Here is a 23,029-nt window from a genome sequence, read left to right on the forward strand (position 1 = left end):
GCACAAGAACACCTCAGTGCTCAGGAATTCACCTTTGACTAGCTGCCATTTAGCTGCTGTCCCACCTGCCAGGCTGTGCCCTTTACAGAGCTGCTTATCTGAGGCTGCACTGGGGATACCTGATACAACTAAGGAATGGAAAATTTTCACGGGGGAAAAAAAAAGCAGTAAGAGCCCAACTCCATTGCTCAGTGCAAAAAATGGTTGGTCTGTCTGAGACTCCAAGCAGAAGAGCCCAAACACTGTCTTACAGCACCATCTCTGGACCATCCCCTTCAGATCTGGAGCACTGTGTGGCACTGGTACCAGAGGGAGGGAAAAGTCTCAAACTGATACCAAAGAAAATGGGGTAAAAAAGCCTAAAAAGAAGCCAGCTGTGGTGAGTCCTTTCTAGCCAGGGAAAGCTGAGCAATGCAGCCCAGGAATATCAGTGCCAAGCCCTGGGAGGAATCAGGGTGGCTCTGCCTGGAGTGTGGCACCAGCCATGGTGCTGGATCAGAGGACGGATCAGGCTGGTGTTGCCGTTTACCCACTATGCAGCATTAGTCTGTTTTTTCAATCCCCTTTTATTTTGTGAGATATACAGAAATAAAGGGAAATAAATGTTGAAAGAATAAGTGCTTTGAAAGTGGTATGAGTCCATTCCCTTTGGAGCAGTGTTGGCTTTGTGTGAGCAGGCCAAGGGAGTGGAAAAAAGGGGCTGGAGAAAAGCTGTCACAGCAGCAGCTCTTTTTGTTGCTCTGACCTCTGGGGGCCTGTCGCCTTGCCAAGGTGGCACATCCTCACACTCTGTACACTGAGCCTTTCCCGGCCTGTGAGGTCAGCATGAGGCTTTGGCCACCAGCAATAGCCTTATCACAGGGGCTTGGCTCAGTCATGTTATTCTTTGTGCATTCTGTGGTGAGGTTGTTCACCCGTCCTCTGCCTCCTGCTTCTACTCAGTCCACAGACAAGCCCACAGGTGGGGAAGGCAGCCCCAGGTGTTCCTGGATAAAAAGGTACACATATGTATGTGTATCTATGAGTGTTCTGGCAACTTTTGGTGAGAAAGAGTCACTGCATTCAAGGCTGTACATGGACTAAAGCTTTGTGCTGTATGTGTGGCAGTTCCTGGCGAGTGCTCAGTGAGTGGCAGAGGCATTGTCACCAGCTGTAGTTTGGCAGCACAGCCCAAGCACTGCTGCTGCAGCACAAGCAGGTGCTCACTGCCCACCTCCCAGCTGTCCAGCTGCCAGTGGTGAGCACAGTGCCCTTCCTCCCCAGACACACCTGTGTGTGAGCAGGTGCTCACTTGGCTGTGCTGCTCTGCCACCCTGGCAGCAATGCCAAGCATCCTGCTTGGTGCCAGCGACGCTGGCATGTGCCTGCAGAGACACCTGCACATGTGTGCTGCCTCACAGGGCAGGAGCTTGCTCTGCCCTCAGATCTGCATCCTCAGTGGGGCTGCCCAGCAGCCCCTCAGGCCACTCTGTAGTGAAGCAGTGCGGTAAGAATGAGCCAGGCAAGGGGAAAACACTGCTCAGCATCCAGGTTCTACCGAGGAACAGTGCCTGGCCTGGCAGGGAATGCTGTGTGTGACTGAGCTCCAGCAGTTACTGAGGAATCACTAAGAAGGTGCCCACAGCCATGCTGGGGAAAAGCTCATCTGTCTGGCATGCACTGCCACCCATCATGTACACCCTGGCCAGGGCAGATTTGGCTCCCTTGGGAAGGATGGAAAGGCCATAGTGCCCTGACCCACATGGTTCTGCCCCTTGCACTGGCTTTTCCCTTGCACACCTGTGCTGTGTGCAGGTTCTGCTCTCTCCAGGAGTTGACACTTTGGGCTTTGCAGTTCACACGTGGGCAGAGCTGGGCTGGGCTGTCCCTGCAGAGCAGCCAGGGCTGCAAGCCTAGGTGAGGGTTTCACTCCTGAACAAACTCGGGTGCTGCTCTGCAGTCAGGGGCCAGGTGATGGCTTTACTGCTGAGTAACTTTGAATGCTGAGGAGTGTGCCCATTGCCAAAGGACTCTATGGACCCTGCTTATTGCTGAAGAAACAGACAGGAAAGCCAGCTTGTATGAAACCCAATTATTCAAATTTATTAACATCAAGAATTATGCAATGATGCTGTAGATTTTTTTTATTAACAAATAGAAAACAGACTGTATACAACAGTGACCCCTACAGCACTATGCATCCACAAGGTAAAAATGAATGTGTCCTCCAACATTACCAACCCTGGATTGCTGATTTCAACGTAGCTTGGATTCTTAACATTTGGAATACATGTGATAATACAATTAGATACCCTTCCACCACCTTTATTCATAACTCAATGCACTCAAAAGAGGGCTGCTCACTCCCCATCTTTAGTGCAAGCGTGATATAATAAGGAGTATTAATATATAGTACCATTAAATTAAGTCCAGTAGTCTTGCCACATTGGTTCATTAGAACATCCTGAAGTAGCGGAAAGTACAATATTCTAGTGACTCTTAACATTTGCAGAATAGCAGAAATTATAGATACACCCAACCTCTGAAGCCATGTGTACTCCCCTCCCCTTCCCTGCAGTACCCTGCTTCCAAAGAGAGCTGGTCCAGCTCTGCTCTGGGTCAGCTGGGCTTGTGCTCCTTGCCTTTGTCAATGCTCTGATGCACTCCACTGGTGAGAGGTGACAGGATGGTGCTTGCACGCACAGAACCGTGGGATTAACACAAAGGGCCGTGTCTTGCTCTTCCCTCCCTGGGGAACTGTGGGATCCCCTCGCTTCTCCTGCCCCCTTCCCAGCAAGACAGACATAAAGAGGTTCCAATGCCTGGAGCCCGGGATTTCGGGTCTCCCACAAACAAGGCGACGACAATTCACGTCATATCAGGATCTGCCAATACACACAGTCACTGGATTGGTTGAACACGCACTGTAATAGGACTGAACGGTTTCCAGCTGACAAAGGGACGCTTCTCCGGCGACCCCACATGCCCTCCCAAACCCAAACCAACTAAAGAAATAATGGCATGGGAGAAGACTAAAAAAATAATTGGTAGCTTAGGTCCAGTTCCATGAAATTTCATATTCTACAGAGGATTAAAAAGCAGCCTATGGGGAATGGAGCCGGGCAGGAACCACAAGCCAGCTGCTGTGAATTACCAAGGAAGCTGCACTAAAATGGGCAGAACCAGCAGTGACTGGGCTGAAATAAACACAGGGCAGTAAAAAATGTAAAAGCAAAAGGAAATTAAAAAACCAAAACCCAACTCCCAAAGGTTTGGCGGGTCCAGTTCTGCTTGGGCAAAACATTAAGACTTGCAAAAAATAAAAAATAAAGAGAGAGGAGATTATAAAAACCACTAGTAACTATTTTACATGTTTAAAAAAAAGATCCCATTCCACCCACCTAAAGCCTCGCTGTGAAATGCAGTCGGCGTGAGAGAGGGTGAGAGATGCATATGAGCAGAAATTCAGCCAGAGACTGGAAATGCTTTTGGAGTCGGATTCCCTCATTTGGCGCTGGGGCTAAGTTCCTAAATGCCGTGGTCAAAACTGGTTGGCGTGGAGGTCTGCTGCCTGGGCAGTACCTCCACCTGTACAGAAGGACTGAGGAATGGGCGGCTCTGGCTCAGAGGGACCCGTCTCCACTCCTAGACATCCCCACCGCGACTGGAGGAAAGCACTGTTACGTTGCATAGTGGTCGAAGCTGCCAAGGTACTCCAGTGCGGCTCTGTAGCACAGCTGGTACTGGTCCTGCAAGGCAGCAGTGAAGGAAACGTGAGAAGTGGGGACACAAGGACAGTGGGCTGTAGGGTCCAACGTCCAGAGACATCAGGTCCCCTCCCTTCTCCCACAGAACTGCACTACTACACACAGGAGGGCAGCTCACCTCTGTCTGCACCATGGCTGGCCGCTGCGTCCGCAAGGTCTTCACCATCTGGAACATGTCCACCACGCCCTCGTAGCGCATCCTCTCCAGCACGATGCTCAGTGTGATGAACACGCCTGTGCGCCCAACCCCGGCACTGCACAGGGAGCAAGAGGAGACATGAGGAGTCCTGCTAGCCCCAGGAAGGCCCTTCAGAGCTCCTAGGAGTGGTGCAAGCTGCTCATGGAGCACAGAGACCTGCACAGTAGGGAGAGGCTGCAGTCCCCACTTACCTGCAGTGCACTGTGATGGGCCCATCCTGCCCAAACTGCTCCTTGGTCTTGTGCACCTGCCCGATGAAGTCGATGAAACCCTCTCCTGTCTTTGGCACTCCCTGCTCAGGCCAGTCTGTGAACTGGAACTGGCGGATGGTCCGTGACTGGCCGTCCTGCAGGGAGAGGGATGTTAGATGTGAACTGCGGGTGAGGGGCTGATCTCACTCCTCTCAGCACTGGTGCTCTGACCTGCTCTCAGACCTCCTGAACCAGGCTGGGTGAGAAGGTGCACAGGTGATCACAGGCAGATCTTTTGCTGCATGTTTGGGACCTGTCTCTGTCCTCCCATGCTCACCCCAGGGTGGCTGAGCTGAGCAGAGCTTTGGGCCCCTACAGGGTCCGTTGGGTCAGTGTATGGGGCCCAGCTCAACCCTAGGACCATGCTTACTGTCACACAAGGGTCCTGTCCCTGGTCTGCACACACAGATGCCAGGTACAGGGGGACCTGTGTTAAATGCCTGCCCACGTGAGGTGCATAGGCAAGGCAGGGTCTGGTGCTGACAGGGATCCCTGAGCTGCTCATGGGGCTGACACAGCTGGCAAGGCAGGAACCTGTGGTGAGGGCAGCAAGTGGTGGGCAGCAGCCCTTTCTGCCTGCAGTGCAAGGCAGCACTTTCTTTCCCTTTCCTCCATGAGCTGTTGTATGCTTCCTTCACTGGCCTGGGCAGGGCAGTGGCATGAGAAGCAGAGGAGCTGGGTAGCCAGCAGATGCACTCACCCTGGCATCCGTCACCTTGAACTCCCGGAGGATGTACTGTGGCATGTTGTACTCTGCCATGGGGTCCACCACAAAGTACTGGTACCGGGCAGAGCGCTCTGCAGGCCAGTACTGATGGCACTTCTCCTGTGGATGAGGAACGGGGTAAGACATTAGCACTGACAAGCTGCCGCTCCTCCCTCCCACTCCATGGGAGCCTATGCGGTTGTGGGGTCACAAGGTCAGCCACCAGACATGCCAGTGAGGGGCACCCCAGAGCGGCTGGTGCCAAACACAGACAGGGGTGAGCCAAGAGCTCTTGCCCACAGAGAGCAGCCCCACAGCCCCTTCTCCCCACAGCAGGACTCGTACCCGGCCCATCTCACGCAGCTTTGTCAACATCACCACGATGGTGGAGTTGTGCTCCCAGAGCATCCGCCAGAAATCCTCCGTGGTCTCGGCCAGTGGTCCCTGTGTGGCGATGTAGGCCTTCTGCTGCCTGTGACAAACATAATGGTGCTCAGAGCAGCTCCTAGACGGGCAGCAGCTGCTCCTAGGGGCTGGCTGAGCTGGAGGGAGGGCCCCATGATACCATGGAGCAAGGCTACCAATCCAGCTAGGAGAGGGCAGGTCTCTTGCACAAGCCATGCGCTCTGTGGGAGAGACGAGCCTGTCCAGAACATGTCTTTTATGTGCTCCCCACAAACAGAGTGAGCACCACAACATGGAGGATCCAGAAAGGCTCTTAGTCCTTGCTGGGGTGATGGTGTCCCCAGCCCAGCCTCTTGCTGCTGCTTATCTCCAGCATTGCTGATGCACTGAGAGCCCTCTTGGCACTCAGGCCCCCAAGAGCAGGCCTGGCTGCCAGCACCCACCTGGGCTGGAAGGAGAGACTGTGCTGGGGGATGATCCCAGCAGCACCTCAGTGTTCCTGCACTTTTACTCTCTGCAGTACCCACCATCCCTCCCATTGCATGGGAAAATACAGAGCAGCTGAACCAGGTCACCTGGATTACACACTCCAGACAATAACGAGGGCAGTGTGGAAACCATGAATACAGTTTTGTCTGTTTTCTAAAGCTTCAGAATTTGTTCTTGGTTCCACTGCATGCCAGAGAATCTCTCCTAATTTTCCGTGTGACCTGCCCCAGACTGGCCCCCACCCTGAAGAAAGTCCCCTTGGTGCTTTGGACTCAGCTCTGCTGTGCCAGTTCCTTGGCTCACCGAGCACCCAGCCTGGCACAGCAGAGCCCAGGCTGGCTCCACCACTGCGGGGCGCTGGAGCCCGCGGGACCAGGGCCGGCGTTCTCCGTCCTGCCTTCTTCCCTCTGCTGGTGCTATTTTTAATGGTGCTAAAATTAATGAACGTGCTGCAGGGCAGCTGTAACATGCAGGATGCAGACAGGGGCTGCTTCAAGGTGGATTTATAAGACATCGTAAAAAACAGGGAATGGGGATGCAGAATGAAGTGAAAGAGCTAATAAAGATGCACCATCAGTGATATCTGCAGGACCTTGGGCCAACCGATTTCTTTAGATAATACCTAGAAGCCTGCTGATTCAAAGGAAAGGATGGGAAGAGATAACAGAAGTTGGGGATAGGATAAGTAGCACATGAAATGGTACCACCTGCTGTGCTGGCAGCCCTTGCCCTCCCTCCGTAGCATCACCAAAAGGCAAAGCCAGTGCTGCTCTCCATCAGCTCTGGAGTCAGGATACAGTGGCTGCAGTCCATCTGTCAGAGCCAGGCTGCAGCCAGGCAGCCACTCTAATGACCGGTGCTGGACAGCTCAGAGCCACACAGGCAGATGGGAAGGGGGGCTGCTCTGTGACAGCTTTTCTCCAGCCCCTTCATCCTTCCCCATTACTCTGTCCCACCCTGAGGGAGCCTGGCTTGCTGTGGTTGTGCTCTGTTGGGATGCTCCCAGGGTTGCTCCTCTTCTACTCCTTGTCTGCTCTTGCCTCCATGTAGCCATTCTCCCTGGGAGCCCTCACGGGGCTCAGCTGATGGAGCAGGGACAAAGCACAGAGCTGCTGGCCTGGCTGCACCCATATCTGCTCCCTTTGGCTGTGCCTTTTGCTTCTGGGAGGTTATCAGTCCAAAAGAGGCAGGTGGGCAAAGCCAAGTGGGAGGGGGAATGTGCCACATCTATCATTGTATCCCCCACTCCTGCACTGATGATGGTGCACACGAGGGATGACCCTACTGTGACGGTGCACAGAGATGAAAGGAACAGCCCATTTATGTGCAACATTGCAATTCTGTTTGGATTATTGTCTAGGGGTTGGCTGGGAAGGGGATGTGGCCATTCCTACATTTTTCTCTCCTGGCATTAAGCATCTGAGAATAAGATGCTAGCAGACAGATACAGAAAACACAAGTATTACTGCCCCACTAGCTCTCAATTTGTGTTTTCTAAACTGTATTCTGGAGAGAAGAACCTGGTGATGGGTTCTCCAGCGTCCAGCACCAGCCCTGCCTGAGGATCCACAGACTCCTCCCAAAATTAAGACATGGAACAAGCCTTAAGGTGCTGCCTGGATCAGCCACTCAGTGGAAGCACACTTCCAACTCTAGTTGCTACAGCTACTGAGGGGAGGCAGGTTTGAGTTAGATACTGCAGATATGAAACACAAGCCAAGGGATGCCTACCAGAATATCCCATAAAATCTCCCCAGGAGCCAACACAGCCTGCCACTCCAGCCATGTGGGCATCTGTCTACAGCAACACAAGCCAGCCTGGCAGCGCTCACTCACAGGCCGTTTTTGCATATTGTAACTACACACACTGGAGTGTCTGAGAAGATGGAAATAGATAAAATGCGACAAAGTGGTCCCCAGTCCACCTCCCACAGTCAGGACCAGTCCTTGGAAAGAGAAGACAGCTCTGCCTGGGTTCCCAAGCAGGCAGGACAGGCTGGCCCAGTCATCCAAGGTGATCCTTACCTGTAGCCATCGATGAAGCTGGCATTGATGTAGTCAGAGCCCTCAACACCCCGGATGGGCTGCAGGCAGACTCTCGTCAGCTCATACGGCATGATGTTCACGAGGCGGTTCTTGAATTTGTTGCATGGGAGGTTGGCACTGATGAAACGTGAGGTATGTGCTTTAGAGTTGGCCAGCAGCTGAAAGAGGAGGAGACATGTCAGAACCCTGCAGGGGATGCAGCAGTCTGGAGGCAGAATCGAGACCCTGGCAGCAGTCACACAGTGATGAGAAGACCCAGAGCAGCTCTGACACACACAGAGGCAGGACATGAAGCTTTGTAACCTCGCTGAGCCAGGGATGTGAGCCTAGTGGTGGCAGGGAAGCAAAGCTTTCACTCTTCCAACAATGTCTTGCTATTTACTTCTCACCCCAGAAGAACCCAAGAAAATGTGAGAATTGTGACAGTTTTAGGTAAAGAAGATCTATTTTGGGTTACTGTGAGACATTTTATGGCTCTCTTTGAGTCCCGTAAACTGGAGTCATGGTAAATGTGTTACTTGGATCAGCTGGCAGATTCAAACAGAAGTCCCTCTTCCCTCCCACCCCCAGCATCTCCAGAACCAGCCCTCTCTCGATGAGTGGCAGCTGGACCTCAGCAGAGGCTCCCTGCAAAGGGACAAGGTTGCTCTCTGAGGAGCAGTGCAGCCATGTGAGGCCCTCCCATATCCTGCTCCCCAGGGTCTCCCATTGAGACCCTTGGAGAAATGAAAGGAAAACAAAATTTTGTCTTTCTTGCAACAGAATTGCTTGAGTTGAGCACAAATCTGTGGTTCTGTTGATGAGTTTCTCAGGGCGGGTGTCACCATGAGACACTCATGCAGCATGTTTTATTGTCCCAAGCTCAGGACACCAGCAGCTGTGATAACCACAGGACAGAGTTTCTCAACTATTCCCAGTTTACATGGAAAGTCAATATTTTGCCTCTCCTGCTCCTTTGTCACTTGGAGGGAATCCCCAGGGTGAAGTTGTACTGCTGCAGTTCATTTCATAGCCTGCATGGTCTGCTGCCTCCCTCCATGAGCTATATTCCCCTGCAAGAGTTCACTGGACTAATGCACCTCATCTGAGAATATGGGCACTTAACAGAGCTCACTTCCAGCTCCAAGGCTGTAATAAATATCTGCAGTTGGCATACACAGATACAGGCAGAAAAATGTGGGCTTGGCTTCGTAAAAATGGTGTGCCTTAAAACACTGCCTTCACCAATTCTAGACACTGAGGCTTGGTGTTGAGGTGGTTAAAAGATTACAAAGCTTAGCATTGAAGAAATGAGACTAGAAATGTCTCACATATTTAAATTGGAGCTGTTTCCAGACAAGTTGTTCACAGTAACATCAATTATCACTAACATGATCTGCATCTGATTTCAGATGCAGCTCCTGCCGCACAGTGAACCTAGAGCAGAACGTGCTGCTGAGAACTGCACATCCATCTGCTTTTTATATCCTCCCCAGAAGCTGCCAATCCAGGGGGGACCGTGGCCGATACAAGCTTTACAATTCAAATGTATTTTAAATCACTGCCTACCTGCTTTCAAAACACACAAAAGAATAACTGTCTGTAATGATCCATAGCTCCCCTCTCCCAGCTTCTGGACAAGCGGCCTGTAGGGTTCTGTGGGCAGAGATAGGGCACTGGAGAAGTGGGTGCTGGGGCTCTGCCACCAACCTTGAATTCCAGCTCCATGGCAGTAACGCTCTCGCCTGGTGGCACCTGGGTCAGCTTCTGGATGTGGGCGAAGAGGTTGCGTGCAGGCACCTCGGTATTGCCACACGTGGCAGCCTCCAGCAAGGCCTCGTGGATGAAGATGTACTGATCCTCTGTCTGCACCATGTAGTTGCGCTGGGAGCGCATGCACGTCACGTGGCCGTAGATGTCCACCGTCTTCTCGTGCTTCATGCGCTCCAGCATGGCATCGATGACAATGAAGCAGCCGGTTCGGCCCACGCCGGCACTGCGGGAGCAAAGCACACAGCCTGAAATGACACGGGCTCCTGTGGACGTCTTGAGCTCTGGTACAGCTTAAGACATCACCCGGACCTAGGGCACACAAAAGGGGAGTGAAGGCTGCTCCCTACAGGCAGAGCTCCAAACAAGAAGTGACAGGAGGAGTGAGGGAGAGAATCACAGGAGAACGTGAGAGGCTCCTCAGCATTTCTGCTGTCCTCCTTTCACTGCTGGAGTGCAAAAGGACACAGTGTCACCCTGCTGAATCCTGTGGTGGCTAGCAGCCCCTCCACAAAGGAAGGAGAAATGTGTTTAACAGGCAGGAGAGCGACAGTGCACGTGTGTGTGAAGTCAGAAGACAAGAAGAGCAGGCTAGGCCCTAACCCCAGTGAAGCCCGTAATTTCAAGCCTGCTTGTCCCCTAACCTGGGTCACTGTTTCCTCACCCATAAAATGAGCACAGCCAGCCTGACAGGGGAAGCAGAAAGCTGAGCTCATGCATGACTGTGCTGAGCCCTTTGCTCAAGCATCAAATGCCTCTCCACAATTGTTGGAAGAGCAGCAGCAAACCCCAAACTACTCACTCAGAGCACCCTGATAACAACAGGTATGCTGCTGTGACATGTAAACACAGGCAGAGATAGGGAGCTAGGCATTTCCTCATTTATGGTGCAAATCATATCCTTAACAGGGATTTAATACAGCTTGTTTGTGTGTTAATTATACCCCACTACCATCTGAAACAGAGCATGAAAGAAGAGCATTAAACACTGCTGGTGAGGCGTATGCTGGAACAGCAATGATGGAGTGGTTTGTTCAGTAACAGTCCCCTCTTGGCTGGTACAAATAACTCTTGACTGGGTAAGATGCTGAGCCTTAGTAGACTACTATTTTGCCTTAAGAGCTGCCTTTCTACCCTGTGAAAGAGTGCTGCTGTAAATACTGCGTACGAATGTTTGTAGAGGTCACTGCATGCATTTCTGTCAGTGATGTGCCTCTGAAGGCACCACCTACTTACGCTGGGCACAGATAATTTAATTTTTAAATGGCACTTGAAGTTTTGCAGTAAAATGTGTTTTTTGAAGCTCTCCATACAGCAGTTCTGTTTAATCTGACACAGCAGTAGCAACAGAAATGTCACCACTGCATTATTACTCATGGGCCTTTTCTGCTGCCAGCCCATGCATCCAGTGCAGGTTATGCTACCATGAAACCTTCCCCACAAGAAGACTCCACTTTCAGACAGGTAAAGCTCCTCCAGCCAGAAGGCAAACACACAGTCCTACCTGCAATGAACAACCATGGGCCCAGCATCTGTTGGGTTACAGGCCTTGACCCGTCGCAGGAAAGCGAGGATTGGGGTGGGGTATTCTGGGACCCCATGATCAGGCCAAGCCATGAACTGGAACTGTCGAAGCTCTGTCTTCTCACTGGAGCCATTCTGTTGAAGACAAAGAGGAGTTGTTTTGCATGAGAACAATCTTATCCCAGTGCAGGAAACTGCTGATGGGGCAACAACAGCAACAGGCACACAAAGCTCTGCATGTTCTATGCACTAGTGAAAATATGCACGAAAAATGTAGGTTTATTGCAAAGCTTCTGTACATACACATATTCTGTAGAAAGGCAGTTGATACAGACAGCAGAGCAGCTCTGCAGGAACAGAGCAGACTGCAGGGAAGGTGAAAGACTCTCTACTGCACAGCACAGGTTCACTACCTGCATACTCACTGCATGTTCAGGGAAAATAGGCCCTGGGCATGGAAGGGCTACAGCAGCCAGCCCTGCTTCTCTCCAGGCTTGGCTGAGTGTTCTAGGCAGCAAATGGTAGGAGTGGCTGGGTGATTGCTGGGGCCCTTCTGGGGTGTGAGTGTGTCCCCCTGAGCACTGCCAGGCTCCTGGCCCAGACTCAGTCACACACAGAGGCAGCTTGCTGCAAAGCCTGTCTGCATCGCCGTGACACGCTGCTGCTGGCACTGCCCCCAGGGATTTCCAAACACTAATGAGGAACTCAGCAGGCAGGAGAGAAGGGTTTGTGCTCACGTTAGAAATGGCTCCTCCATTTGCATTATTAGTGACAGGAGTGAAAAATTCACTGCTTCCCATGTTGTCCCTCTAATGAGAGGACAGCTGCTACCTGTACACTGGCCAGAGGCAGGAACAGCCCTGCTCTGGGGCCCATCACAGAATGCACACACAAGAGCATCAGGTATCCTGACCAAAATCCAGTGGCGGCCAGATGCACAACCTGCAGCTGATCTCCTACTGCAGCCCATTTGTGAGACATGGCTCATGTATGGACTGGCCACGTGCTTGGCCAAGCCAGGTACAGCCAGTGGCCACTGCCTGTGGGCCATGGAGCACCTTGCAACACTGGGAAGTGTCTCTGCACTACCGGAGCAGCAACAGCCCAGCCAGTCCCATACCTTGTACAGCGCAAAGGTGCGGACAGTGTAGGTCGCCAGCTCCACTGTATCCAGCAGAGTCACCTGGATCATCCCATAGGTTTCTGTACCCCGGCTCGGCCAGTACTGGTCACACTTTACCTGCAGGGAGGTGAGGAGAAAGGGTTAGTGTTTGGCTGCTGGTTGAGGCATCTGGGACAAGGAACAGGGCTCTGCTCTTCAAAGCGTAAAGACAGAAATTAGTCACTGTTCAGGGGTGTCTTTAACATCCACATTTCCTTCCCCCCCAGTGTCCCAATCCCCAGCAAAAAGACAGCATGCCCTGGTCTCCTTTCCACAAGACACAGAATCACGAGAATATTCTGAGCTGATGGGACCCACAAGGATCAAGTCCAGCTCTTAAGTGAATGGCCCATATGAGGACTGAATCCACAGTCTTGGTGTTATTAGCACCATACTCTGACCAACTGAGCTGATCTCAGTGGCTACTCATTGAAAAAGGCTTTTTTTTTTCCCCCTGGAGCCACTGGTGGGAAGTGACATAGCTGGCCAGACCAACGGACAGAGCAGCAAGAGCAACACCAGGTACCAAGACAGTGAGCAGCAATTGCTAGCAGTGATTTGTGCCTGCTGTAGTTTTATTTCCCTGCCTCCTGTTTGGTAAGATGGGCATCTCTGGGGCTTTCCTTGTACCATTCCCTGCTTGAGCTCCACCTGGATGAAGAGAAGGTGGGCAGCTGTGGGTTGATGGGAGAAAAGCTAGTGCAAGCAGGGAAGGGGAAATGGTGGTTTCTGTGGGCATGGCTCTACTCAAAGGGCAGCTAAGGTCGATGAGATGCAGCCTGTATTGCCACCAGCTCCCTGCTATGCCAGCCTGGAGTCCTTTACCCGCAGCTAGAGTAGGACAGAGCTGAGTCCAGCACAGCACACAGCAATACAACAACAAGCACTACCTTTCCCATAACATCCATAGTCCCCAGGGTGCCCCTGGGCAGCAAACCACCCATGTGACAGGTGGGACACAGCCCATGCCAGGGCTCCAGCCTGGATGCTGTGTCCACCCTCTTTGCACTGCTGTAGGCTCAAGTGCATTGAGCATCACCAAGAGACACCAACCTACCCCTGTGGCAGGTGCCACATCCCTGAAAATCTGCATCTCCCAGGTGTTTCAAAATGGCTCTGCAAGGCACAGATGCCAGCTCAAACACAGACACACCTTGCTCTCCCTCTGCAAGAAGACAGACTGTGGCCAAAGCAACCCCTCAGCCCCTTCATGCAGGCAGCACTGTCCCATCACAAAAACACCGCTGCTCCCTAGAGACCTCCTGTCCTGCAGCATCCTTATCACTCCCTTCCAACTCTGCAGCCAGAGTGCTTTGAGCTACTGGTCACAGCAGTATGAATCCCACTTGGCAGAGGGCCCTAACACATCCCCAGGGGCCCATCCCTCTGCCCCCTTTATCTCTCTGCACATCTCTCCCTGCTCATCTGCTGATACTCTGGTTCTCCTCCTCCTCACAGCTCAGTGTTTGCAAACTACTCCTCCGTTTTTTTTCTCTGAAGTCCCAAGCTCCCCATTTAATTGGCACTCTAAGCATCCCTGTATCATCTGGTACCTGGCTCCCCCACCCTGCAGAGCCACAGTGCCTGGCTGACAGGAGGAAGACTTCATTCCCACCCATGTGCACCGCACCAAAAATGGTTTCCCGCCCTAGGAGAGAGGAGTGAATAGAAGATCATCTGTGTTTGTCAAGGAATAGTAAACTTAATTATTAGCAGAACATGTTTACAGGGGAATGTGTGGGAAGGGAAACAATAAGCTTAATTAGAAATCAATGAAGTTCTGCCTTTTAATTGAGAGTACTTTCAGCAGGGTGGGGCTTGTGAGAGCTAAGAGCTCTCATCCTGCACTCTGGCGCTGAAGTGCAGCAACCTGGAGTCAGAGGGATGCATCTGTCCCTGCTTTTTGGGCTCTGCTCTCAGTAAGTCTTGCCTTGGCAGAAGTGCCTGGAGCAAGGCTGGCTAATGAGGTTAGGTGCCTGTGCAGGCAGAGCTGATCTGCTGCCTCCTGCCCAGGGTCTCCTGCTATTTGGGCTGCTGTGCTGCCTTAGATCTGTGGCAGTGTGGCAGGCCCTGCAAAAATCTCAGAACATTCCTCTTCCTTACTTGGCACACAGCATTTGACATTGACTGGCTGCAGCACCAGCAACTTGGAGGTCACAAACATTATTTCACAGCTAAACTGATCCCATCCTCACGAGTGGGCGGCAGCTGCAGACTGTCTCCACAAGGCCTGAGTTTGCCTTGGGGATGATGTGACCCCTCTCTGAGGGAGGGGAGGGCAGGGCAGCACAGCATCCTGTAGATGCTGGGGGCAGCTGCTCACTGTGTCACCCTTGGTGTGGTTTGCAGAGGATGTTTCAGGGGAACAGCACAGCATGTGCCTGTGCCTCAGCCTACACCTCGGGGACAGCAGTCCCCTCCTGCCACCCACATGCTGCAGGGCTGTGTACTCGAGCACAAAACAAACTTCAGAGGAGTTCCCTGTGTGGGATAATAGCAGCGCCTGGGCTGGTAATTGAAAATTATTTATTCATGACCAGATAAGAGTCAGTCACATTTTCTGCCAAATTTACCCATAATGTTTATGCCCCATTTTCAAGCTCTGTAAATTTTATGCTGAAGCCGATGCACTGTGGCACTAAAGCAGATAAGAGATGTTTTCTTCTGGCAGTGCTTGTTTCTCATTAACTTAAGGAGCACAGTAATGTCCTGAACAGCCATTTACTGCAGCTTTGCTGAGTGGCTCCTGTCCCTCCCCTTTGATGCCCTGAGCCCAAGAGCAGCCGGGCACCTCTCTTCAGCTTGAGAGCTGTGCTCTGCTCCCAGCCCCGCTCACAAGCTCCAGATGGCATCGCTGCCAGCGACAGGGCTGCAGCACGATGTGGCTGCCAGGCTTCTCTTCCCCAGGGCCCTTGAGCACCAGCCTCTTAAAACCCCTTCCTGGGGACATGAAATGCCAGGGGAGATCACACCCCAGGGATGGCTGCTTGGTGCTCTGGGCTGGAACAGAACAAGCCACAGTGCTGCTCCAGGAGACCCTGATCTGTCAGGCTCTTGGGGATAGCCCAGGGTAGGAGAAATCCTGCTTTAATACCTCTCTCCTGGCAACACAGCCCAGCAGGGACGTGCCGCGCTCGCAGCTTCGGGAAAGCTAATCTACAATGTGTGTTTCTGAACAGCCACCAAATTATTCTGAAACTGATTGTAAAGCTTTGAAGGCAGCTAAATTGCACAATCCAGCCATTTCTATCCTTTATGTGCTTCTCACTTTGTGAAAACATGAAAAAGGGAGGATGATTTGGACCATCAAGCCAGCTGAAATTGCAGACCATAAAAGCTGATGCTCTTTAAAGATTTTTTTTCCCCCTGCAGCTCAGGAGTCCTTTAAAGCAGTGTCACCCCCACAGGGCTGCCAAGCTGCTGCTGGTCCTGGTCGGCTTATCACAGCACTGCCGAGGGTGACCTGGGGAGCTCGCCTGGAAAGGCAGCAGAGCCTGCTCTGCACTGGGCATCTCGCCATGAGGCCCTGCTAGCCACCTCAGGCTCTGCAGCTGGAGAGACAGTCCTGCGCCTGCACGAAAGCCCCTGGGCAAGGGGACTTTCAAGCAAGGTCACCCTTGGGTAATGCTGTGATGCCATGTGACTGCCTGGAGCAGTGCTGTCCCACAGCAGCATGAGCATCAGCAGGCAGCAATGCTGCAGGGACCCGAGGGGTTACATCACATGAGGTTTGAACGCTCTGGAGTGGAATGAACTGCAAAACAGTGACTCATGCTGAAAGTTTGGAGCAATGGGCAGTGACCAGGATGGGATCTGCAATTGGTCCTAAAAAGGTGTGCTCCCAAGAGAGCTCTAGCCATCATCAAAAGGTCTAGAGGAAAAGCAGAGCAAGAAAGCCATCTTGCCTTAGAAGATGCTGAAAAAGACAACAAAAAAACCCAGAGAAAATAATGGTCAGGAAGTCCACATCCCAGTTCCCCACCAGGGCCCTGCTGTGAGGTAATGCCCTGAGACAACTACAGGGTACAGTAAACACATCCAGGGAAGTCCTTGCTGTGGATCATTGGTTCAACTCAGGAGTGACCAGGCTTCTCCACTGCCTCTGCTGCCAACTTGCCTCTCCCACAGTGCCTGAGAAAACTGCCCACTTCTCATTAGTGCTGGGGATGTGCCAAAGAGGCAGCAGGACATGGGCAGGCAGTGCCAGGGAGTGAATGCAGGGGTCTGGGTCTGGGTCAGCCAGGAGCCCCTGGGCAGTGTGCCCAATCAGGCAGGCTGCCAGATATTCTATGAGGGCTCTGGTCACCTCCTGCCCATAACAAGGATTCACAGTGTCACCAAAAGCCTGACCACACGCACTGTGTTTGGGACAGAAACCAATAGTGCAGGAGGTGACTGCAGGATGATATGACAAGGAGCGTGCAGGGGGAAGATAACACTCAGCTCAGCAGCACAGGCATCTCAGGCAAAGATGAGTGCCTGTGGGGTCAAAGGAAACCTGTTATCTTCAAGAAACATGCACCTTGGAGTGCCTTGCCATAACTAAGCAGCCCAGAAGTTAAGTGAGTCAGGATTCTAGGCATGGATTTATTTGGCAACCTAGAAGGGCTTTTCCTTGTACTTCAAATATATGCTCCATCATTGAAATGTGAAGGCACAAAAAAGTCCCCATATAACCCCCAGCTGCAAAGAGCAGTTGATCAGAAGCTTCTGATCCTGCTTCGCCTGTGTGCCAAGCCCTGAGCCACAGGACAGGACAGATTAATTTCCCTCCCTCTTTGGGCTGCGTGGGTGACAGTGGCCTTTGGACAGAACAGAGAGGGTTCTGCAGCAGGAAGCGCAGTGCAAAGCTGGGGCTAGATCTCTAGAGACAGCTCATCTCCAAGGAATGCTGTTTTTCCCTGCAGGCTGTAGGGCACTTGAAGAGCCAGGGAAACCCATCAACAATGCCTGTTTTTTGTACATTAGGAAAAGCAGATCTGTTTTGCCATGGTGATTGGTGGTTCCAGCTGCTTCCTCCCAGCCAGTGTGGGCTGGGACACCCCTGAGAGCATTTCAGTGCTAAAGCTTTGAAAAGGAGGGAGAGCATGCATGCAAAAGTTTTAACTAAACCCAAACTTGACAGTTTCTGCTTCTCAAGAATGAGCTTATTGGGCTAAAAATAATCAGTGCTTCACAGCTTGAGTGCACAAGCCCCTTCTGCTGTTGGCATGGCAACACTAAAATATTCTGCAAGTACAAATGCTCACTGCTAAAATTTTACTTTTAGGAACAAACTGAATCATGAGAGGCAGAAGCTGCTTCCTCCTTGGGCAGGCTTTGCCCGAAGGGTGCATCTGGGCACAGGAGCACTTGGTCACAGCTTACAAACTCCTGCTTCAGAGGCTGAGTAAGAACCTCTGTCATGAAAACTGTATCATCTGCAGTGAGGGCTCCTGCTCCTTCTTCTCCAACTCACACCTTCCCCACGGTCTGCAGGCAGCTTTCCATTTATTACATCAGAATATCTAATCCTGGCAGTATGAGCTGATCATTTATACATGTTGTCATTGGACAAGGCACAAATTAGCCTTGTTATTGCAATGAGACCCCGTCAGCCATTCCCCTGCATCACCATAAACGCCAGGGCCCTGTCAGGCTGTTGGATGCTGCTAGTACCCAACTATTGCAGCCTCTCACCTTCTGGGACTGTCCACACTCCCCATCTCAGAGCTCTCCCTTCCCCCTTTGGTGTGAGTGATGTGGAGAGGAAAGGATGGGTGTGCATGCAGATATGCAGGCAAAATAGAGGTAAACGAGCAGGACAGCAACAGGAGCTTATGCCACCCTTTTGCCCCACAGGGATATGCTTACAAGGTACCTATTGCTGGGCCACATCACTGCAACTGCCTCTCCCTGGATGCCTTTACTCTATGAAGTGCTCACATCCCTCTTTCTTGTCCCCCAACAACTCTAGAAAAGAGAGAAAGCACACACTGTACCCTGGACTTCTCCTCCAGCCTGGTCATCATCACTATAGTTGCTGTTCTCTGCTCCCACACCATCCTCCAGAAGTCACTGAGGGTTTCTGGCAGCGGTCCCTGCGTGGCGATGTAGGCGTTCTGCTTCCGATACCCATCAATGTAATTGGCATTGATGTAATCACTGCCTGGGACCCCTGCGGAGGAGAAAGAGGGCAAGAGTTACTGGGGGCAGCCCATAATCCTGTACCTACTGCTCTGCTGGGCCCTGCAGACAGGGGAAGAGGCTGGCATGTTCACAAAGCTCTTGACAAGTCTCCTTTATGGCGTGATGTCAGGATCTCTCCCAGGGATCCTGCGAAGGACAGGGATGGTGCCTGAACAAAGAAGAACCCTTTGTAACTCCCACATTAATGCAACAAGCAGGCAACACCAAAGCAGAGAGACAGCTGCCACACGAATACAAAGGGAAATTCACAGGCAGGAATATTAAGGAGCTCATTCGGCCCCAAGCAACTGACTGAAATAATTGTCTTAAATTCACCAGCAATTTGTTACGGTCCTACAGCACCTTTTAAAAATGAGGCTGCTTTATTAGCTTGTCTCTGTTAGCAAGGGATGTCAGGCCGGGATATCCTCCAATCCTTCCTGTAGTGATGACTATCCCCAAGGAGCCAGAGATCTTCCTCCCACCACCACTGAAACCCTTCACTGTGAGACCCCCTCTGCTGCCTGCTAGCAGAGGCTGCTCCAGCCCCCACTCTGCCTCCACACTTTAGGGAAAGGAATTTTCTGTAAAGGCCTTTAAAATGCAAACACACAGTTACTAAAATAAATGCGGCAGAGCAGAGGCCTGGGGCTGTTTCCAAACCCTGCTCAGCACGGGCTGCCCAGGCTGCAGGGAGAGAAAGTGGCAGGAATCTCATTGTCTCCCCAGGAGAGAGCATCTGCATTTCATTAGAGGAAGGAAATAAAGCTGGGGGTCACCCCTCATCCGTTTGTCCTGGGGAAAATTCTACAGCTCTGTTCTACAGGTCTCAACAGTCTCCAGCAGACACAAAGTGCTGGCAGCTCTGGGGGAGCGACAGCAGCTGGAGTGCAGTGCTCAGCTCCCTTGGCATGAGCGGCACGGACCTGGCAGGGTGCTTTGGGAACGGTTCCCAGGAAGGCACAGACACTACTTACAGCAACTGAGTCAGGCTGGAAAGCAGGGATTCCCCCATGTGCTCACCCCACAGCTGTCTGTGAGGGTTTGCCCATGAGCAGACATGCCAGGCCTTCACATAGCTGCTGCTGCTGCTGCTGAACAGGGCTTGCTGTGAGGGACTGTTTGGCTCTCTCTCCTCTTGAAGAGGAAGAGTAGTGCATTACCATTAGAAAAGGCTTTTCCATCCCCCAAAAAGGGGTGATAGTGACTGCAGGGCCACCTTTGTGGAAAGCAACGCCCCAGCTCCTTCCTCAAGCAGGGGTACATTGAATTAGCTGCATCTTCCTCATTCTCCTTCAGTGGGCTCATATCTGGGTGTGCAGAGTTCCAGGCTGGTTTATAAAACAGGGAATAGGTGAGTCTGGGCTCCAGCTACTGTGCGTGCAAGAGGACTAAAAACACGTATTAGCCCAAACTCCAGAGGTGTGGGGCTGGTTCTTGGAGCCATGGGGGTCAGTGCCATGGACACCAGAGCCTGATGGTGGACTTTGCTTCCATGAAGCACAGGGATGTGTGGAGTCTGATGTCCCAGGGGAAGCAGCACTCCTCATCCTGTGGCAGTCTGGGCACTTAGTTGGGACCATATATGGACAAATCCCAGGAAAAGATACTGGCCCTACAATTGTGTTGGGACAGAGGGTGGCAGTTTCACTAATGGTGCTATGTTTTACCATTTACTGATATGTTTTACCATTTATTTTACCATTTAGCTGAAGTCCCAGAGAGGACAGTGGGAAAGGAGGCTGCTGGGACAGATATCTTTGCTGCCAGCAGTACCAAGAGACAATCACGCAGAACACACTGCTCTGAGGACACTGGGAAAGCTCGACAGTGCCCTTTCTGTTCTGGCCAGCCAGAACATATATTTGATTATGCTGATGCTTGGTATTTGTCCCTGCTCAGCTTGGAACATAGAAAAGATGGTCTCCTTGCTACAGCCAGGTTCAGCTGCTTGGTGGCGTGCCCACTCCAGTTACTCTTACCATCAATGGAAGTCAGGATGACACGTGAGTGGTCATAGGCTATCACATTTGCATAGCGGTTTTTGGGTTTATTCACTTCCAGGTTGGAGTTCTCCCAGGTGAACTGCTGCCCAGGATCAATGGACTGTGGAGAGAAAGAGAAGGAAGAAGTTGGGAGTGGTTACAGCACAGCAGGATGCAGCAGCACACGAGTGTTTCAGTCAGGAAATCTGCATTGCCCTGCACACCTCTTTCCCGGCCAGACACAGCTTCCATGGGTGTCCACAGCAGCAGTGTCAAGCTAGATCACATTGAAAACCAGTTTCCAGCGGGACATGCATCCCACGATCTGCAGGCAAAGCAGTCCCTCACTGGGGAAGCCTGCTGCAGATAAGCCTTCATCTCCCTCTTTTACATGCTCATCCTTTCCTCTGGAGCTACCTATCAGCAGAAATTTGGTCTTCTGCCAGGATTCCAGAGAGACTTGACTGCACAGATCTTGACCTAGCAGTTTTATTAGCTGTTGAACTGCAGTCTCTTGAAATATAGCAAGCCCTAGGTGTCTTGTGCCCCAGGAGCTCTGGGTATTAGTGTCCTGCAAGACAGCCTATGAGTTTTTGCCAGGGAATAGTCATGAAAATTGATAGGTTACTATCCACTGCTCCAGCTACTTATGCAATGTAAACATCTCTCATTTGAGTTAATAGAGTGACAAGAAACTATAAACCCGGAGAAAAGACATGGTTATAAATCTTGGCCTGCACACTATACAACTGCCTAAAAATCACACATCCCACTCCCACCTGGCCTTGCACACCCAGTGCTTCTCCTACAAGCCATGTGCAGGTGCACTTGGTCCATGGCTGCTCCACTGCTTCCCAAAGCCTTCTCTATAATCTCAGTCCACGCACAAAGCAAGGCAAACAAGGAATATCCCCAAAGCACCCCTCTGAGATGGGACGATCTTGTTGTCCGAGAGACACAGAAACCTCCCTCATGCAGGGACTTCCTCTGCACATGCAGCCCTGGGCAAGCTGGGGGCAAGCAGCCTCAGCAGACATCAGTCATCCCGTGAACCCCTTCCCCCCAAAATTAATACCATCAAAACCTTCTTAAAATCTTGCTCCAGCTCAGGGTCTCTGAAACCTTGTTAGCCCACAGACAAAAACACTGGGCAAACAGGCCAGGGGAAGCACTGCATGCTGTGCTCCCTGTGGGCATCTGTGTTCACTGCTTGGCAGAGCTGTGTCAGAACGTTTCTCAGGCAGTGAAATGCCTGTCAGCTCTGCATCAGCAGTGAGCAAAAGGCTGAGGTGAGAAGCACAGCTCCCTGACTGGGCTGACACGGACAGCCCTCATGGTCCCTCTGCTCAGTCCTATCAACCGTCAGCTGTGCACAAGGTGACACTCATCAATGTCCCCTCTGCTCCTGCACTGTGGAGCAGACACTTCCCAAGCAGCCAGCAGTGAATGCAGGCACTGGCTTGAGTATGGAGCACAGGCACTGCCTGCATTGTTGCACCAGCCCTGAGGGCTTCGCAGCACACGTAGGACATGGGCCAGTGCTGTGCCAGGTGGCAACTGTCTATCCCCAAGTGTGCCCCAGACTGCCTACAGGCAGAGGGGCTAGCACTGACGAAAACACACAGGAGGATGTGACATCACAGCGATGCTAATAGGTAGTTTGGGAAATGTAGGATGTAAATAGACATTTCCTACAGAAAACCTGTAATTTTCTATTATCAGTGTAATAAGCAGGCAGCTGCTGTGCTCAGAGGCGCTGCAGCAGGGATGGTGGGAGTGGAAGCTGCAAGTATCACTTCTGGTTGCAAACCCACTGGGCTGCCACAGGCCCTGCACACTCCTCTACCCCGGCACAGATCCCAGAAGAGCTCATGGCTCTCTGGGGCACTTCATTTCATTCAGGCACCTGTATTTTGCTTTCAGGATAGGCTGCTCAGGGGATCAGCTCTTTGGTTGCACCCCACTCTCAGCCGTGAGGCAGGGAAGACTGCTGCCCACCAATGGTGGGCCTGAGTCACACAAGAGGAATGCACAAATGATCAAAGGCATGAAAAAATAAGAGGAATATAACATAAAAGGACTTTTTGGTTTGGAGTAGAGATAAGTAAGAGGGATTCTGACAACAGTCTGGTCAGTACAGAGCACACTGAAGGAGAAGCACAAACAAAGGAGGAAGATAAGGACCCATCAATGCCTACTATAGACAAAAAATAACACCTTTTTTTCAAGAAGATGACCTTAGTCTGCACAGACAGCCCAGGCAGAGACCTGACTGACTGGTGATAGAGCTGAGACCGGCTCTGAAGGTATCAGTGAGCACCTTCTTGCTGTGGAGAAGCACCCTGAGAAAGCACCAGCCATACTTGCACTCTGTGAATGCTCTCAACAGGCACAGGTGGGTGCTGGAGTGAGTCCTCCCTCCACAGAAGAGGCAAGCAGAGCTCAGTGCAGTTGTTCACGCTCAATCTACGCTGCAAATCGCTGCCAAAAGGCTGCAGGGCTGCTCGAGCTGTGGGGTGCAGAGTGCTTTGCACAGCAGGTCTGTGTCCTGCCACAGCAGAGGAAAGGGTTATTTCCTGGGGGAGGATGAGGCTGCCAA

General features: G+C 51.8%; 1 protein-coding gene across 10 annotated transcripts in view; it reads right to left on the reverse strand.

Moving 5' to 3' along the window:
- Positions 1–2,056: 2,056 nt before the first annotated feature.
- PTPRF (protein tyrosine phosphatase receptor type F) overlaps positions 2,057–23,029 on the reverse strand; it is a 377,255-nt gene continuing 356,282 nt past the window's right edge. For all 10 annotated transcript variants that reach the window (XM_085067811.1, XM_085067815.1, XM_085067816.1 and 7 more), the window contains 11 exons: positions 20,428–20,551; positions 18,259–18,434; positions 12,236–12,355; positions 11,096–11,250; positions 9,532–9,817; positions 7,822–8,000; positions 5,248–5,374; positions 4,897–5,022; positions 4,137–4,291; positions 3,865–4,000; positions 2,057–3,728 (listed from right to left, as the gene is read on the reverse strand). In XM_085067811.1, the coding sequence (XP_084923937.1) occupies positions 3,660–3,728; positions 3,865–4,000; positions 4,137–4,291; positions 4,897–5,022; positions 5,248–5,374; positions 7,822–8,000; positions 9,532–9,817; positions 11,096–11,250; positions 12,236–12,355; positions 18,259–18,434; positions 20,428–20,551 (1,653 nt within the window). In that variant the 3' untranslated portion in view covers positions 2,057–3,659. The remainder of the gene's footprint in view (positions 3,729–3,864; positions 4,001–4,136; positions 4,292–4,896; positions 5,023–5,247; positions 5,375–7,821; positions 8,001–9,531; positions 9,818–11,095; positions 11,251–12,235; positions 12,356–18,258; positions 18,435–20,427; positions 20,552–23,029) is intronic.

The sequence above is a fragment of the Lichenostomus cassidix genome, chromosome 8 (genome assembly GCF_008360975.1).
Source record: "Lichenostomus cassidix isolate B80296 chromosome 8, HeHo_3.0, whole genome shotgun sequence".
NCBI classification, from domain to species: Eukaryota; Metazoa; Chordata; class Aves; order Passeriformes; family Meliphagidae; genus Lichenostomus; species Lichenostomus cassidix.